General features: G+C 41.9%; 1 protein-coding gene across 1 annotated transcript in view; it reads right to left on the bottom strand.

The window, feature by feature from the left end:
* Positions 1-4,214: 4,214 nt before the first annotated feature.
* The window catches only part of ppil4 (peptidylprolyl isomerase (cyclophilin)-like 4), a 27,989-nt gene continuing 13,739 nt past the window's right edge, over positions 4,215-18,464 (bottom strand). The window contains exon 13 of the mRNA XM_022216321.2: positions 4,215-10,610. Coding sequence (XP_022072013.1) covers positions 10,398-10,610 — 213 coding nt within the window. The 3' untranslated portion in view covers positions 4,215-10,397. The remainder of the gene's footprint in view (positions 10,611-18,464) is intronic.

Below are 18,464 nucleotides of genomic sequence, written 5' to 3'. Positions count from 1 at the left end.
CTAATAATGACAAACTTGCCACCAGAAGTTTACAAGAATTGTAGCACGATTGGTCAGTTGTTGCAGCAAATAACCAGTCAACATGCTTGTCAGAATGTTGTATTAGTGGCTGATGCTGACAAACAGTTTTACCCAAACTAAAGTCAAATTTGCCACAAATATTTTGCTTTTGTAGGGGATGCCAGTCTTAAACATAATGTTTTTTGACAAACTTCACTAAGTGCGATACAGTGAGTTCTGCAGTGAAACTACCATCAGACTTTCAAGATTTTGGAGAAGTTACATTTCCATATAATGGCAGTAAACACTGTTTTTATCTAACAATTTGCTTGCGCGAAATTTTTGTGTGTTTACTGATTTCATCAGCGAGAATGTCCTGTAATTAAACAGAAGCAGTAGAACAAGAAAGCTGCCAGCCGCCATTGTGAGCTGTCAGATAACACTGACAGGTTGTACACACTGGAATTTACGGAACTCAACATTACAACTTTAAGAGCTTTTAGCCCAGTTAAACTCTAGTTTTGTCAACGTAGCTGTAATATGTTGCCACAGTGGTCAGCAAGCATGATTGGACAGTTGATTTTAATTTTCATAAGGATGTGGGAAACAACAAATTAAGAAGATGTAAAACATAATTTAGTATAGCATATTTTAACAAAGGCTGCTAAGTGGCTCCATGGTTAGAGCTGTCTAATTGCAGCTAGAAGAACCCCAGTTCTTGTCCCGGCCAGGGCCTGGGATCTTTCTGCATGGAGTTTGCATGTTCTCCCTGTACATGTGTGGGTTTTCTCTGGGTACTCCAGCTTCCTCCCACAGTTCAAAAACATGCTGAGGTTAACTGGTAATTCTAAATTGTCTGTAAGTGTGAGTGTTTGTCTTTATGTGTAGTCCTGTGATAGACTGGTGACCTGTCCAGAGTGTCCCCTGCCTTCACCATAAGTCAGCTGTGAGAGACTCCATCCCACTCGCCTCCCCAATGAGGATTAAGCAGTGTAGATAATGGATGGCTATTTTAACAAGTTGTTTGTTGTGTTGTTACACTTCTCTGCCTGCAGCTTTACTCTCGCAGTTTTTCTGTTTCACAGAGCTGTCAGTGCAACGTTTCATCTATGCAATTTTTAACAGGAAAGTCTATATTATGTTGCATAGTTGCAGTGTCATATGCATCACTTCACACATACATTCAACTATGAGAATTTTACCAGCGGAACCAGCAGAACAGCCGAGGCTGAACTATGTTCAGCACAGCAAGCAATGAAAGGTAAATGAAGTCATTAAGCATTGTGGGTTTTTTTTTCCAATAGTTGCATTTATGCTGATTTATATTAGTATAAATGCATGAGGAAAATAATTGTATATTGTAAAACAAGCATTTAAAACTGAACTTTTTTTTTAAATCAGGAAAGAAATATATAGTAAGTTCACAGATTAAACGTATTATCTTAAAAAATATCATTCAATGGGATAAATGAAGCGCCATAACATCATGTAAAAAAAGCAGTAATTCTAACACATACTTGATCTCTGCAATTTACATAACATTGAGTCATAGCTACATTATTACATTAGATAGGGTATTCTTCATAATTAATAACTTTAAGCCTGTAGACTTAATTGATAAAGTTGTATTTTAGATCATTTTTGTAGTTTTTTAATCCCTAAACATAACATAACCATAAGTAACACTGTTGGGCCTTAACCCTAATATCTAAACATGACAGGTTAATTTGTAATGCCAAATTACAATCCTTTCATTTTTGTTTGTGTATGTGTGTATGTTCTTGTACTTGCTACATTGTGAGGACCATTTTCTGCATTTAACTGTCAAAGTGAGGACATTTTGGCCGGTCCTCACTTTGAAACAGCCATGTTTTAGGGTGAAGACTTGTTTTTAGAGAACAGGTATGAATTGAGGTTTGGTTAGGGTTAGGGTAAGGATTAAGTTTAGGTAATCAGTTGTGATGGTTAAGGTTAGGGTAAGGCTCTAGGAAATGCATTACGCCTATGGATGTCCTCACTAAGATAGAAGTACAAACATGTGTGTGTGTGTGTGTGTGGGTGTGTGTGTGTGTGTGTGTGAGTGTTTTACTGGAAAGCACCCTGGTACAACGGCGGTTGTCTTGAAAGTGTCACATTGTAAAAGCAGACAACATATTACCAGTAACTAATATTAGAAGGAAGGAGCCATTCAACAAAACAAGCACATTATAATTGAAAATTCTGACCCATTTTGATTTATTTTCTGAATATTTTGTTCATTATTAAGTGTTTCTATGGTGCAAATTGCTTCTTTTGTTTAAATGAAGCCTCTGATACTGACCTTTGACAGTGAGGAGGTCAAAGGTCTGTTTGTTGAAAGAAAGTCATTATGGAACACCGAACTGGAACAGGTGTTTCCCCCCACGCCCCCACATAAATCAACAAATTTGAGCCACTGGAAAAAGTAAAATTAGACAAAACTTACGTTCTTTCTGAAATGGTCTCTGCTGCTTTTGGTTCCTTAAATTGACATCTGTTTTAGTTTCCTCCCTGTGTGTTTACATTGCATAAAATGAGGAAGAGGTACAGCAGATAATAGTGATGTTTGTTTGTTTTTTCCAAGACCACTGTGCAGTTTGTACAATGAGAATGATTTTCCTACATGTGTGTCTGGGCTTGCTCAGGTGGTGAGAACCTTAAGTTGGGCGTTTGTTTCCGTTAAACACATGATTTCTTCTCTGGAAAGACACATGACTGATGTGGAGGCTGAGCAAATGAGGTGGCAGTGCAAGAAAAGAGATGCATGTCCTACTGAAAACACTGCTGCTTTGATTATATGTTAGTAAAAGTACTCCGTGCAGAAAGATCTTAGGTCCAGCTGGGATGTGAACTGGGGATCTTCTAGCTGCAAGGCTAAAGTGCTAACCACTGCCCCATAGTGCATGAGATAAACTTAAACATCACTTTTCATGTACAGTTAAAAAACATGTTATTCATATTTACAGACATTTACAAATCCGTACATTTACTTTTGTGGCCTATTGTAGTCCGTTTACATGTTTTAGTGTTTTAAAACCACATTCTGTCTGTAACTCTCCATTTTAGCCCGTCTCTTCATAGGCCACCTTCGAAAATCTTTGGTTTGCTCCGATTCTTCACCTGGTCCAACGAAAGCCAGATAACACTGGTGACATACCTTAACTACATTATAAAGTATGCCACAGAAAGCTTTAGTATATTATAGAATCTCAGTGCCTATGTTACATCTAGTTTGCCAAAAATACCAGAATGTCCAATCGCATTCAGTTGCATTTTGCAGTATACAAGCCAAAATGATTTTCTTGCCATTCTGACCCACAAGTAGAGGATAAGTGACATACATCACACTCCCTGATGCAAGTATGACTGTGTAATCTGCCAAGTGTGCCAAGAAAGATGACAGCTCTTTTTGCACTGCAGACTGCCGACAGTCACAGCTTGAGGTTGATTATTACGATGAAGTAGGAAGTCCCAGTTGTATAACACTGTATGCAACAGTGCATACTTTGTGAGGGCAGGTGTAGAATGCACCAAAAGGAAAAAGGAAAAGTATTTGGAAGGTATGAGTACGTGCAAAGAGGCACAGCTCCAGCAGAATCAGCACTGCAGGGCAGTTATGCAAATGTGTTCCACAGTGATGTAGGTAAGTAACAGAGGAATAGTTCCAACTTCAAACAAGGCCTTCCAAATCCCTTTAAGCCTTTGTACGTTTGTATGACTTTCCACAAACACAAAAAGCTATATTACACATGGAAAGGGAAAACCCCAAAAGGCCTAATATAGACTCCAACTCATCTGATAACTCGTATTTATCTATTTTAGGCACAAAAATGACATTTGAGGTGCTTTTGGCCCTTCACTATCCACTGGCAATAAAACCACATTGAAATTATTTTCCTGTTTACTCTTCAAGTGTCCTTTTAACTGTAAATGGTGTTTACTGGCAAATATACTCAACCTGATTACCCTTTTCTTTTCACAAATGTCACTTTCAACCAAAGTTATCACATTGGCAGGTCAAATCAAAAATGTTCCACTCCAGCCTCCATACCAAGCAGTCATTAAAAGTCTTTATGTGGAGTAACTGGCTGAATGAAAAGCTGGTTAGTGATGTGACAGCAATGAAAAAATTACCAGCAATAAGTAAAATAAATAGAAAATATAGAAAATAGATGACAAAAAATATTTTCAAAAAGTATAGCACGCATCATTTCTGTTTATTTTTCGTCATGTTTGAGACAAACCAAATTGTGAAATGTTTGATGATCCTACAACATATCTCTGTAGGCCATGAACATTTTCATACACAGTTGACAAAGTGAGCTTATGCTAAACAGAATGTAAATGATTATGGACTTTCATTGATGCAGAGATGGAGTTTGCATGTTCTCCCTGTGCACTCCGGCTTCCTCCCACTGTCCAAAAATATGCTGAGGTTAATTGCCCGTAGGTGTGAATGTGAGTGTGATTGTTTGTCTGTATATGTAGCCCTGTGACAGACTGGCGACCTGTCCAGGGTGTCCCCTGCCTTTGCCCAAGTCAGCTGGGATAGGCTCCAGCACCCCCCGCGACCCTCGTGAGGATAAAGCAGTGTACAGAGAATGGATGAATGGAAGGATTGATGCAGAGGGCTTCAGTTGAGTAATCATTTCTTCAGCATTCATGTGCTATTAAAACGTGGCTTTATGTGATCGCCTCTGAATGTGGTCTGAGAGAGCGGACCTCAGTATGTCTTGGGTGCATCACATCTAGACACAAGCTAATACAAGATGTGAACAGGGCCAAGTGACAGCACTGAAAGGACAAAGATCAAAGCCTCAAACTTTGTAGCAAATTTTCTGCAAGCTTCAGACTCGCAAGCCACAGAGAATGTGTGGGAGAGGCAGCTTCCTTCATCTCAGTAGTGTCACCTTTAGTTGTCATCTAATGTGCATCTGTAACTCTAAACAGAGGTTTGAACAATTTCAAGTGAAGCCTCAGCATTGGAAACATGTTTTACTATGGAACACCTCAGGGTTGCATCTCTGCTGTTTGCGGATGATGTGGTTCTGTTGGTTTCATCAGGCCGTGACCTTATCGTCAGCACCTTCAAATCTGAGGCCGTGGTTCTTTGTCAGACACAGTGGATCTCTGCCACAATCAAAGAACTTTAACTGAAGATCTTATTCATGAGTGACATGAAGATGGAGCTTGAGATGGACAAAAGGACTGGTCAGCAGTAATATAGATGTTGTACCAGAGGGAGCTGAAGGTAAAGCTATCGATTTACCAGACGAGCTACATTCCAACCCTCACATATGATCACCAGCTCTGGGTAGTGACTGAACGAATGAGGACTCAGATACAAGCAGCTAAAATGAGTTTCCTCGGCAGGGTGTCTGGACTCAGCCTTAGAAATAACTTGGAAATCCAGAGGGAGCTTGGAATAGAGTCGCTGCTCCTTTGCGTCAAAAGGAATCATCTGAGGTGGTTCAGGCATCTGATTCAGAATCCTCCTGGGCAACTTCCATTGAAGCTTTGCTGTAGAAGGCCCTGAAGCAGACCCAGAACTTGGCGAAGGGACTACATACCTCATCTGGCCTGATAACACATAAGAATCCCCAGATAAAAACTGAAAAATGTTGCTGAAGAGACAAACATTTAGAATGATCTGCTTCAACTAAGATAAGTGGAAGAAAATGGATGTATGTCTTCAGCAACCATCAACACTTACACTTCACCTTTCAGTGCTTCATCAAACACTTTAACACAGTTAACAAATTTTTCACTTCACTTCTGGAGTTAACATTCCATAATGTGAAATAACTATGTCTCTGTGTAGTAACACAAATACATTACTATTTATTACACTGTATACTTGGATTTTTATTTTGTTAGAACACTGCATATTTGACACTTTAGACTTATATTTTTTCCACTTATGTTCATCTGTATGTTTTTTGCACTGCTTATATTTCTGAGATTTTCAACTGTAACACGCAATATCCTTTCAGTTTTTCATGTTCAATTGGCTTCATCAAACATTTCAATATTGATTCATAAAACTCCTTTTGGTGCTTCATGAAACATTTCAAAACTGATGCATTGAACTCCTTACACTTCTGACGATGCTTCACATCCTTTCATTTTAAGTTCAACTGACACTTTGACTCTTTTCAGTGCATCATCATTAAAGTCCTTTCATTGCTTACATTTCTGACGACACTTCACTTCCTTTCAGCTGAAGATGGACATTTCGAGTTCTTTCAGTGCTTCATCTTCAGCTGTAAATCTTATGAATCTTAAACAAACTACACTTTATATGTCTATTTACACTGGTTACAACAGCAGTTTTCAGCTTACATGAACCCACTTTGACTTTCTTCAGTAAGTTTTACCTTTTCTAGTTTCCTACTTACACAGTTGGAAATGTAAAATAAAATGTTTGCTTTTGTCCTACAGTAAACCATCTATCTTTTATTTCCATTCTTGTCTTTGCAGATGAACCAGAGACAAATCATTTTTGAAATAAAAAATAAAACATCAGTGCAGGTACCTCTGACCTTCCATTAAATCTGTGACTTGTATACAGAACACTTCCAGTCAGTGTATCTGCATGACTAAATGAGCAACAGCAGGTAAGCATGTGTGCGTGACCATTTGGACTGACAGCTTTTGCATTTCAGCTCACCTCACCTATCACAACAGTTCATCAGCATTCCTGCTTTTCTTATGGAAAGACCTGATGACATGAGTAAGAGAGTAAAACAGTAGAGAACAATGCAACATTCATGGGTCAACACCCTGGGCTTGTGTCAGTGCAGAATGTGACTCTTCAACTAAATTCTGCACGTTCAATTCACAACAAACTCACTTTACAGGTCAAAGGGTTCAGTTCAGAAAGAGCCGGGCCCCGTTTGGGCATGTTGGTCTTCACTCTGTGATGTTTGCAGAAGGTTAAAGGTGAGAGAGAAGTGCATTCACTGTGTGGGAGGCCGGGGAAGTCTCTACCAGTGGTTCCATCTGTGGGAGTGAAGCAGTGTAACCCCTTTTTTCCACTCTGCTCAGTGCTGTCAGCTTTCAGTTTTGCTGGGTTCACCCCTCTAGAGATCACTCCGGAAGGCTTATTTCCATTGCTGTTCACCACACACACACACACACTCCTCCTCCGCACCTACAGAACGGCACAGTATTTTCGGGAAATTGAAAACATTGTGTGGTGACTCTTTCTGAAGAATGACGTGTTAAATTAAAAGGATTCTGGATGTCTGTATGTGGTTCCGTTTACTGATGACAGATAACTTAAGTGAACTCTCGAGTCTTGAAATAACCCAAAAATAAAGCCTCATCATCCTGACTGAAAGGTTTGACTCGTCTAGAAACTTGTACTAGTAATTTGTCTAATAACTACTATGACTTGCTTGTTATCACTAAATCTGATGTTGATTTCTTAATTACACAAGGCTACTCAAAAGCAAAGTATACTAACCAAAAACTCCCTTAAATATGAAAACATTTAAGATATTTGTCCTCCTTGAGATCCAGTTTGGCATCACAATATATTGTATTTGTTTTATGTCTTTTTTCGCTTTTCAAGACATTCTATATACTTTATTTCAAAACACTTAATTCGATCTTTAATATGTTCTGATATGAATGTTTTTTTTTCTTTTAATCGAACATCGTTGAAGATGGTTCAGGAATGGTGCCATCTCATACCTCGAAGGAGTCATAGGCGTCGTGGTGGCCGCTCGTCTTTTCAGTTTTTGAGGATTTATCCCATATTTCCTCCATTTCTTAATCATAGATATTATTGTACTTCAAGGGACATTTTCTTGTATCAGTCTCAACTTACACTTTTAATTACCTTTTTATTGAGTTACTGGGAGTGCTCTTTTCATCTTAATGGTGTAGTTATGTTAAGGAGTACTGATTCACCAGTGACTGGACCTTCCAGATTAAGGTGTCTTTATACTACAATAACTTTCAACACATTCCCTGCTCTCAGATGATCCCCATTTTATCAACTGTGTGACTTCCAGCACCAGTTGGCTGCACCCATGTTGAATTAGATGAGTCACTTTAAAGAGTACTTATGCAATCACTTATTCTATCTTTTTAATTCGCTGACATCCCTTTGAAGAAACCTGTGTTCACTTTGACAATAAAGAGTTTTTTTTATGCAAATTTTTCTCAAAAGGCCACATTAAACTGACCATGATTTAATGTTGAAAAGCAACATTAAAGCAGCTAAAATTCCAGGATTAAATACTTCACTGGACAAGCTACAAAATCACTGCAGTTTGTCCAGGAAAGTGTGTTTTGCAGCACATGTAGCAGAGTAGGTATCACAACTGAGAGGATGGTGTGGAGTCCAGTGGTGTCTTAGTGGTAAGATGCTCACTAATTTGTGAAATACATTGCTGGAAAATTAATGAACAAAGAATTTCCTCTTTTCATTTTACCTGTTATACTATATATATATATATGTATATAGTGTTTAACAAATTTCCACGACTTGCTGTGATTGTGGTCTCGGTCTCTGAGAGCACCATCCAGTGTTAAGTGTTTGCCACAGCTGCCCTAAATTAACAGTATTGCTGATGAAAAAAACCATCTGTTTATGTTTCTGTAATGGTTAATCCACCAGTATGTGCATGCTCTTTAATCAAAATATATTTAATGCTAAAATATAATAATTGTTGTTATCCTTGGATTTTCCAAAGTTTAAATCAATCCATTGGACTTAAGAAAGTTCCCTGAAGACATGTTGCCTCAGCTTTTTAAACCTCTGTGAGGTGTGTCCAGGGCTATTATTCCAACGACCAGGTCCTTTCTAAACTCCCCAAAAGAACTACTCAGCAGACTCATGCTAATGACCACCATTAGCACATGAGAGCTCAGTGACATCTGTGCATTTCAACGACCCCCACCGATACTCACAACGACCATCGTTGAGTAGTCAGACGAGTATTGGTATGGGTCGTTGGAATAATAGCCCTGGACACACCTCACAGAGGTTTAAAAAGCTGAGGCAACACCAACCACCACCAGAACTGAAGAAGCCTCTTGGATGAGCGGTGAAACGTCTTCAAGGAACTTTCTTAAAGTCCAGTGGATTTATTTAAACTACTTTGGATAACCATGGCCTGGATGAATGAGAACCTACACAGATATCCATGGATTTTCAAATTCACCGTTTTACAAAAAAGCAGAAAAAAACAGTAAAGCACATACTTTTTGATTGAGATGCCAAATTATTATTGCTTGCATTCCTGATCAGAAAAATTAGCTTTAGTGTTTGTGTGTTATTCTTGATTAATTTTTGACTTCTCAGAAAGTTCCAGAGTGCTGGCTAGAAACTATTTGGAACTCAATAACAAAAGAGACACCAAAAAGTACATAAAAGCACTGCTAGAAAGAACACAAGTTGGTATTAGGGCCAAGAATTTTGGGTAATATATGTGAAGACGAACTGTTTAGTTGTTCCAGTTTGTTATTTGCCTCATAAATAACAATACAATTTTTAGTTTGAAACAAGTTTCTGGTTGATTTCTAAAATATTTGTGTTTTGTTGTTTTTTTGTAATGACGGGTTGTCTAATAAATTTGTTAAGCACTGTATATAAAGAATTGCAGTAATTATAGTGATATTGTAATTTTCTAAATCAGCCCCAAACATTAAGTATTAAGTGTCAGTCAGGCTCTAGTTTTAACAGCTGACAAAGCCTCAATTTACACAGTATTCCTTCTACAAAGTGATTAATTGTTAATACGCTACATTTTAATAATGCTTTCTACTTATCTTACATCTAAAGTTTCCTCTAAATTTACCCTGAACTTGCAGGCAGAGATATCCGCTCAGAGTTTTTGTGAAGTGACATTTTGAGTCGGTGCATCACCCCGGCTCGATGAGGTGGGTGGAGGGAGACACCAGTGAATTCCCTCAGCACAGTGGAGACACTCTACAGCGATTTTCCACGCCGACATTTTATAGATGTAAAAAACAAAAATCCCACCAGTAAAAAAGTCAAAGGTGGGATATTAATCATCTACCACATCTATTCTAAATCAGGCAGAGTGTAAGAGGAAGAGGATGGTGGTGAGGAAGTAGACGACACTGAGACTGGGGAAGTCTGTCATGGTATTCAAATGAAATGTTGATACTGATGAACTGATGCGACCACATTATGGTGATTTTTTTTAATGTTCATGTAAAAAAAACCAATGTCTTTCCATTCGGTTTTGCTGATTGAGACAATGTGACACGAAGCTGTTATTTCTAGAAGTCAAAGTAAGTGATTTTAGGGGAAGTTTAAGCTGATAAACATCACATGCAAGAGCTGTGCCACTAAGATACTCAGTAAGATTAAGGAGAAGCATCTTTCCTTTTATCCTGCCTCATCTGTATCTACTCCTGTCTTTATCCTTGGACTTCCTGGGCGAGCGACTGCGACTGCGACTGCGGTCTCTGTGGCTGTGGCCTTTATCTCGGCCTTCTTTCCCATGTTTCATCCGCGACTTGCTGTGTTTGTGGTCACGGTCTCTGGACCTGGATCGCGATCGAGAGCGTTGACGGACGGTTTTCCTGTCACGCCGGCTCTCATCACTCTCCTGGAAATGTGGGATATGAAGGGGAAAACATAGTTAGGACAAAAGATGAAAAAGTTACACGCATGAGGCTATTTTCAAAGATTTTCGCTCGTCACTCTTGTGGTTTTCATGAAGGATAATTTTGTATTTTGGTTTGTTTGCATTTGATTTGTTTCAATTATAACCACATTTTCTCAAGTATGAAAACCATTTTTTCCTGGAACTTGTGTTGGAAAAAGTCAGGGTCATCTCATATGCCAGGCTCCAAACAATCAATGTATTTTTGGGAAATGTACAACATTATGTGGCAACTCTTTCGGAAGCATGACATGTTTAATCAAAGGATTCTGGATGTGTGTATGTGGGTGTGGTTAGGTTTACTGATGACAGACAAATCAAGGTTAATTCTGGAGTCTTGTAATAATCTAAAAAGAACTATTGTGTTTAGAGCTTATTCATCCTGAGTACAAGCTTTGACTCACCTCTGAGACTAACTACTCATCTTGTGAAGAGTTTTATTGATTGTTATCAACAGATGTGACTTTGATTTCTTAATCATAAAGTGCTACCAAGAAATACTGTTGATTACCCAAAAAAAGAAATGATTGAAGATAGGGCTGGGCGATATGGCCAAAAAATAAAATCGCGATTTTTTTTAGTCATTTTGGACGATTACGATTTTAATCGATTTTTGTTGTTTCTTTGCGCTCTGTTTGCTATGGCTAGTGCTAGCCATGCCGCGCTCCCGTAGCTGTGAGCACTCTTCCCATTCTTTAGGATGCCTCTGCCGGAGGTGCTGAAAGAGGTTAAGTTGTGCTGTGACTCTTCGTTTTCACAGTACTTTTGCAAACCTTGCACGTGACTGTAGTTTGCTCTGTGTCAGTCTTGTCAAAGCCGAACCACTTCCATATAATCAATGTAACATGAGGCCCTTTTCTCGCGATCAACTCTTCGTCTGCTGTTGTGTCCGCCTTGACGGGGATGTGAGTGTTTTGGCGGAGGGAGATGAGAGGCGGAAGCAAATGCCAGTGCACAAGTCGTGAAAGACAGAAGAAGAATCTGTATTGTTATATGTTTAAGCGCGACTCGATTTTACGATTTGGCAAATTTAAAAAGGCGAATTAATCGAATTAATTCAATTTATCACCCAGTCCTAATTGAAGATAATTGTTTTTTCCTTGAGATCAAATGTTTGCAAGTCCAAATGCTAAAACCTCTCAATCCCAAGTACATTGCAGGCGTTGTCACATTTCTACTCACTGTGGGCTCATTTTTCATTGCAATATAAAATTCTGCACCTCTATGAAAACAGAACAAATATGGCTAGGAGCAGAACAAAAGTCTTGTATTTGTGTCTTATTTGCTCTGTATGAACACAGCCTACAATTCCACTGGATATTCTGTAAATTTTTTGTCATATGACTGTTGACTGCAGCTGAGTCACTCGTGGCTTTACAATTGTGCTGAGCAGTGGAGATTTTTTTTGTTTTTTGATAGAATCTGGTTACCGCAAATATATTCTATGTCACGCAGAGCTTCCTGTAGGTTTTATATATATATATATATATATATATATATATATATATATATATGTGCATGTACACTGACTATGAGTTCAACAACAGGTTAAAACTACCAAGAAAGGACTGCTGCATTGCGTTTGCTTCTATCACACATGGATATTGTTGTGTGAATGGTGTCTGGTTGAAAAAGTGACAACATGAATTATTCATTTTTGGCCTTTTGTTTGTGAAAGCCCTCACTGTAAAAAAAAAAAAAAAAAAAAGATAAAAATAAAATAGTAACAGTTAAGACAAAAAGATTGTTTCCGGTGATTTAAAGTACACCCGAGTACCTAAAACAATTATAACAAATATACATACTGTGCCAGTGGTCTTAAAGAAGCTAGATTTCTAGTTTTTATTCCTACAAGCTATGAAAAAATGCTGAAATAGATACATAATTTGCAACAACAAAAGCATTCTGCATCTTTTCAAAACTGTACTAGAATATAAGCAACTAAGACATCCTACTGAAATAATTCAGAAAATGCATTCGTTTTTTGGATAATAAAATAATAAAAAGTGTCTTCAATCGATTACTGCCAGCCTCTCTCGGTCGTGGCTGTTGTGCTCTAAGCCATTCGTAAAGGTGGTGTCTCGGCTGATGCTCTCTTTAACTTCCCCGGGCAGTGTATCAAAAATATACATGTATGTACATCGATCAGTCACAACATTATGACTACTGAGAGGTGAAGTGAATAACGTTGATCATAGCGTATATCATAGCGTGTGGATGTGATCTCATGCTCTTAAGATGGCGCTGTGCGAGCAGCAGCTGGTTACGGGAGCTCTCAACCCTTTTTTCTTACTTTTCGTTTTTTCTATTGTAAATAGGCACTTTTTCCTATTTTTCCTTAAAGTGGGTGAAGCTTTGTGCAATCGTGCATATAGGAAACCCACTTTTATCACACTTTTATTCGGAGTTGTGCTGTTTTTTGCACTTTTTGGACTTGCTTCAGGTGAGCCCTCTGGGCACAGCGGCGGCCGCTCTGAGGAACAAAGACGCTACACACGTGAGACCCTTCTCGGCCTCCGCAGCTCATCCTTTCTCTACACGGAGAGGCCCCATGTCCCCGCGGAGATACGGAGGAAAAGAAGAGGCTGCAGAGGAGGACGGCGAAAGCGCAGGACTTACTTTCCCTCTATCATCATGGGGAACGTCCTCTCCATCACCAACAAGGTAGAGGAGCTGGCCACGCTGACGCGGCTGAAGGAGCATCGTGAGTGTAGCCTCATGTGTTTCACGGAGACGTGGCTGAATGGACATACACCGGACTCTGTGGTTTCCCTGAACGGTTGTACACTCGCGCGCGCGGACCGGAACGTGGTGGGAAGCGGCAAAAAGTCTGGGGGAGGATTGGCTGTGTACGTGAATGAGCGGTGGTGTAACCCAGCAAACGTGCATGTGAAGGAACAGCTGTGCACGCGGGACTTGGAGATGCTTACGGTGGCGCTGCGGCCGTATTATCTACCGAGGGAGTTCTCGCACGTGATTGTGTTTTGCGTGTACATCCCACCATCAGCTCATGCAGGGACAGCGTGTGAAAGACTCCACAGTGCCGTAAGCGAAGCCCAGAGCCGCCATCCCTGGGCGCTCGTCCTGATCAGTGGAGACTTCAACCACGCCTCCCTCTCTGCCTTTCTCCCTACTTTCACACAGTATGTCACGTGTCACACGCGGGGCAACAAGACACTGGACTTACTGTATGTGAATGTGAAAGGCGCCTACACCGCTGCCCCCCTCCCCCCACTGGGCCGCTCGGACCACAACCTGGTTCATCTGCTCCCCCACTACACACCCAATGTGAGAAGAGGACCTGTGCACAAGAGAACTGTGAAGGCATGGACAGATGAGGCCAGTGAGAGACTCAGAGACTGTTTCCAGACCACAGACTGGAGCGTGCTCTACAGTCCTCATGGAGACGACATCGATGGCCTCACGCATTGCGTCACAGATTACATCAACTTCTGCGTGGACAGCACTGTGCCAACTCGGACGGTACGGTGCTTCTCCAACAACCACCCCTGGGTCACCCCTGAGCTCAAAGGCCTCCTGAACCAGAAGAAACGGGCTTTCATCTCAGGGGACAGAGAGGAGCAGAAGAGAGTGCAGCATGAGCTCCAGTGGCGGATCAGAAGGGCCAAGAAGGACTATGGGAAGAGGCTGGAGGAGAAGCTGGTTCAGAACAATGCGCGGGACGTGTGGAGAGGACTTAAGAACATTTCTGGACATGGACAGAGTGCCAGAGGGACAGCTGATGGGGACCAGCGCAGGGCGGACGAGCAGAACTGTTACTTTAACAGATTTGACTCTCCCCCCACCCCCTCTGCCCCCTTTCCTGCTCCCCCCTCTTCACACATCCCCAGCCCAGCAGACCCTCCCCTTCCTGCGACACCTTCACCGGCCCCCAACTCACCCACATGAACTACTCCCACCCCCTGCAGCCCACCTCACTCCCCCCCTCACTCCCCCCTCTCCTTCACACCGGACCAGGTGAGGAGAGAGCTGAGGCGACTGAAGCAGAGGAAATCTGCTGGACCAGACGGCATCAGCCCCAGGCTGCTGAGGACCTGCGCGGACCAGCTCTGTGAGGTCCTCTGCCACCTCTACAACCTGAGCCTCAGCCTGGAGCGGGGCCCCGTCCTGTGGAAAACCTCCTGTGTGGTCCCAGTCCCTAAAACAGCTCACGCCAAGGAACTGGCCCACTACAGACCTGTCGCCCTCACCTCCCACCTCATGAAGACCATGGAGAGGCTCCTCCTCCACTACCTCCGCTCAGTGGTGAGCTCCGACCTGGACCCGCTGCAGTTTGCCTACAGGCCCAACATGGGGGTAGAAGACGCCGTCATCTACCTGCTGCAGCGAGCGCTCACTCACCTGGAGAGCGCCAGCAGCGCTGTGAGAGTCATGTTCTTTGACTTCTCCAGCGCCTTCAACACCATCAGGCCGGCGCTGCTGCGGGGGAAGCTGGTGGACGCGGGAGTGGATGGACATCTCGCTGCCTGGACCACTGACTACCTCACTGACCGTCCACAGTACGTGCGGCTGCGCGGCTGTGAGTCAGAGGTGGTAGTCTGCAGCACGGGGGCGCCCCAGGGCACCGTCCTCTCACCCTTCCTCTTCACCATCTACACCTCGGACTTCACCTACAACACGGACAGCTGCCATCTCCAGAAGTTCTCTGATGACTCCGCCATTGTGGGCCGTGTGTCTGAGGGGAACGAGCTGGAGTATCGGTCGGTCATCATGGACTTTGTGGACTGGTGTGAGCGCAACCATCTGTGCCTCAACACCAGTAAGACGAAGGAGATGGTGGTCGACTTCAGGAGAAGGACACTCCCACATCCACCAGTGAACATCCAGGGGCAGGACATTGAAACAGTGGACAGTTTCAAGTACCTGGGTGTTCACCTCAACAATAAACTGGACTGGTCCCACAACACCGATGCTCTGTACAAGAAGGGCCAGAGTCGCCTCCACCTTCTGAGGAGGCTGAGGTCCTTCGGAGTGTGCAGACCTCTACTAAGGACTTTCTACGACACTGTGGTAGCCTCTGCTTTCCTCTATGCTGTCGTCTGCTGGGCCCCGGGCAGCACAGAGCGGGACATGAAGAGACTGAACAAGCTGACCAAGAGGGCCAGCTCTGTCCTGGGCTGCCCACTGGACTCTGTGATGGATGTGGGTGAGAGGAGGATGTTGACCAAGCTCTCATCCATCATGGACAACAGCTCCCACCCACTGCACCGGACTGTAGTGGAGCTGAGCAGCTCCTTTAGCACGAGACTCAGACACCCTCAGTGCAAGAAGGAGCGCTACCGCAGGTCCTTCATCCCCACTGCCATCAGACTGTATAACACTACTGTGTAGTTGTTATGTGCAATATTTATTATCTTGTTCTTGCACTTTCGTGACTTTTGCACTCCTGTTTTTTGTTTTTGTTTCTAAGAGCCCTGTAATGTTAAATTTCTCCTTTGTGAGATTAATAAAGTCTATCTTATCTTATCTTATTGGTACTAACTGGTATTCTGCTGGAAAACCTTGGATTTCCTGATGGGACTTCGACAACCAAATAAATGTCCCAGAACAAGTACACTCCCTCAAGCAAAAAGTAATCCCAAATGTCACTGGCCTACCCCTTGCCCAACACATTGCAAAAACATCAAACAATCAGGAACATGACAGTCGCTCAAGATGTTGATGTGACCTCCAAACTTCCTAGACCACATTCTGAACAAGTCGAGGCCTCACTGCCCACAACCCAGAGTACCCAAAGGATCCACTGTCAACGTCTTGGTGACAGACCTCTTAGGACACCCTGACAGGTCTTCTCATCCATACCCAATGATTCAGAGCATTTTGACCACATAAGGGGGACCAACACAGCATTAGGCTGGTGGTCAAAATGTAATGTCTAACTGGTGCATATGTTAACACAGCACATGTGCTTGTGTGGCATACCACAAGAGAAGATGAGGCTTGGACTGTTGATTCCTACAGAGTGGACTTCTCGTGGATAAGTTATGCTTGGGGGTAATTTGCTGGCCTGATTTGAGTTTACCTGTCCCTTTAGAGGGAAAAGTCACTGAAAATCAGTGTAAAGCTGCTCTGAGTGACCACCTTTATCCTGATAAAAGATTTTTATCCCAATGAGTGGTCTCTTTCAAGATGATAATGCTCCCATGAGATGTCACCGAATGGTTTATGAGTATGAAATGATGTGGATCCGATTCTATGCTCGATCACCAGACCTCACCCAGTTCAACACTCACAGGAGATTTAGGGCCAGTTTGTACAATAGTGCTTTCCATCACCGTCATTAAAACATCAAATGAGGGGACATGTTTTAGAAGAATGGAGTTCATCCCTCCTGTGAAGCACCAGAGACTTTTAGAATAAATACCAAAGCACACTGAAGCTATTCTGGCAGCAAGTTCTGGCCCAACACTTTACTGAAACATTTTTTCTTTGAATTTGTTTTCCATCTGCACCTCTGCAATGTATTTACTGATTACTTTTTAATCAAGTTATCACATCTCTATACTTGTTTTTTTCAATAATTTAGAAAATTATGATGCACAACTCTGTGGTCAAAAAAAGTGGTTTCTTTTTATTCATCTCAATTTTAAATGAGTACTTTCTTAAAAAACGGAACTTCCTGCAGCTGTAGCCATCCATCAGCACTCTGGGCTACATTTGAAATAGCTTGCTGCACATTGGCAAGCACACCTTCTTTATCTCTTCTATAACAGATTGTTCTCTGTGTGCAAGTCATGACAGGATGACAGATAATTTTTAATGACAATAAGGAAACTCAAAATATCAAAGGTCAGTGTAAACAACTTAGATCAATACCAAACCACATTAGGCTGCCAGCCAGGTAATCTCTTACAATACAAATGCAGGTGCCGTAAAACCAACACATGCACGGTAATAAAGTGTCAGCAAGCCACCACTGACGGTAATGTCAGGAGGAAATAGAGGAAATAAGGCCTGTTTTAACATGACAGCTGCAACATTCTGAATGACTTGTAGACTCATTTTTTACATGTAGCTGGAACAACGGCGATACCGTGAGCAGCGGAGCTTCTACAGCTGATCGCCGCTGCTTGACACACACGACTCAATTCTGATCACAGATGTATTAAAAATGACTCCCGAGACACACACATGTTTTGCACACACTGTTACTCAGTGAAATCTGGCTGGTACAACCGTGTCCGACCAGTAGCGCAAACATGGAAATGCCCTGCAGCAGCCGACCACGCGAGTTTCGTGTTGCGGTGACGGACTGGCTTGGCTCCGTGCCAAATCAAATTTTCAAAATCATCTGGCGGGCCAGATATTATTCCTGACCGGCCAGTTTTGGCCCACGGGCCGCCAGTTGCCAACCACTGGTTTAAAGGGTTTAACCCCAAGCAGTTTGTGGGACTTCTTTTTTAATTTGCTCTCGTTCCACTTTTACTCGCTATGGGCTCATTTTTCTCTGCAATATAAAGTCCTGTTCCTCTGTTGAAACAGCACAACCATGAGTTGAAACAAAGACAGCTCAGAAATGTCTTTTGTGTCATGCATAAAATGAATTTACAACAAAATGTCATCGATCATAAAAAAAATGCATAACAAAAGTTGAAATTATTTGATTACTTTGTCTACAGAAATTTGAAAAACATGGAGTGTCCACTGTTCTATACTTCATGGACATTTTACGACATATATTTTCAATTTGCTTCCATATTTGTTTCCCATCTGCACAGCCTGCAGTTCGGCCGAAAAGTTGGCAAGTGATTGTTGATGGCAGTAAAATCACTTGTG

Source organism: Acanthochromis polyacanthus, chromosome 16, assembly GCF_021347895.1.
Source record: "Acanthochromis polyacanthus isolate Apoly-LR-REF ecotype Palm Island chromosome 16, KAUST_Apoly_ChrSc, whole genome shotgun sequence".
NCBI lineage: Eukaryota > Metazoa > Chordata > Actinopteri > Pomacentridae > Acanthochromis > Acanthochromis polyacanthus.
This window is presented reverse-complemented; position numbering and strand designations above follow the sequence as displayed.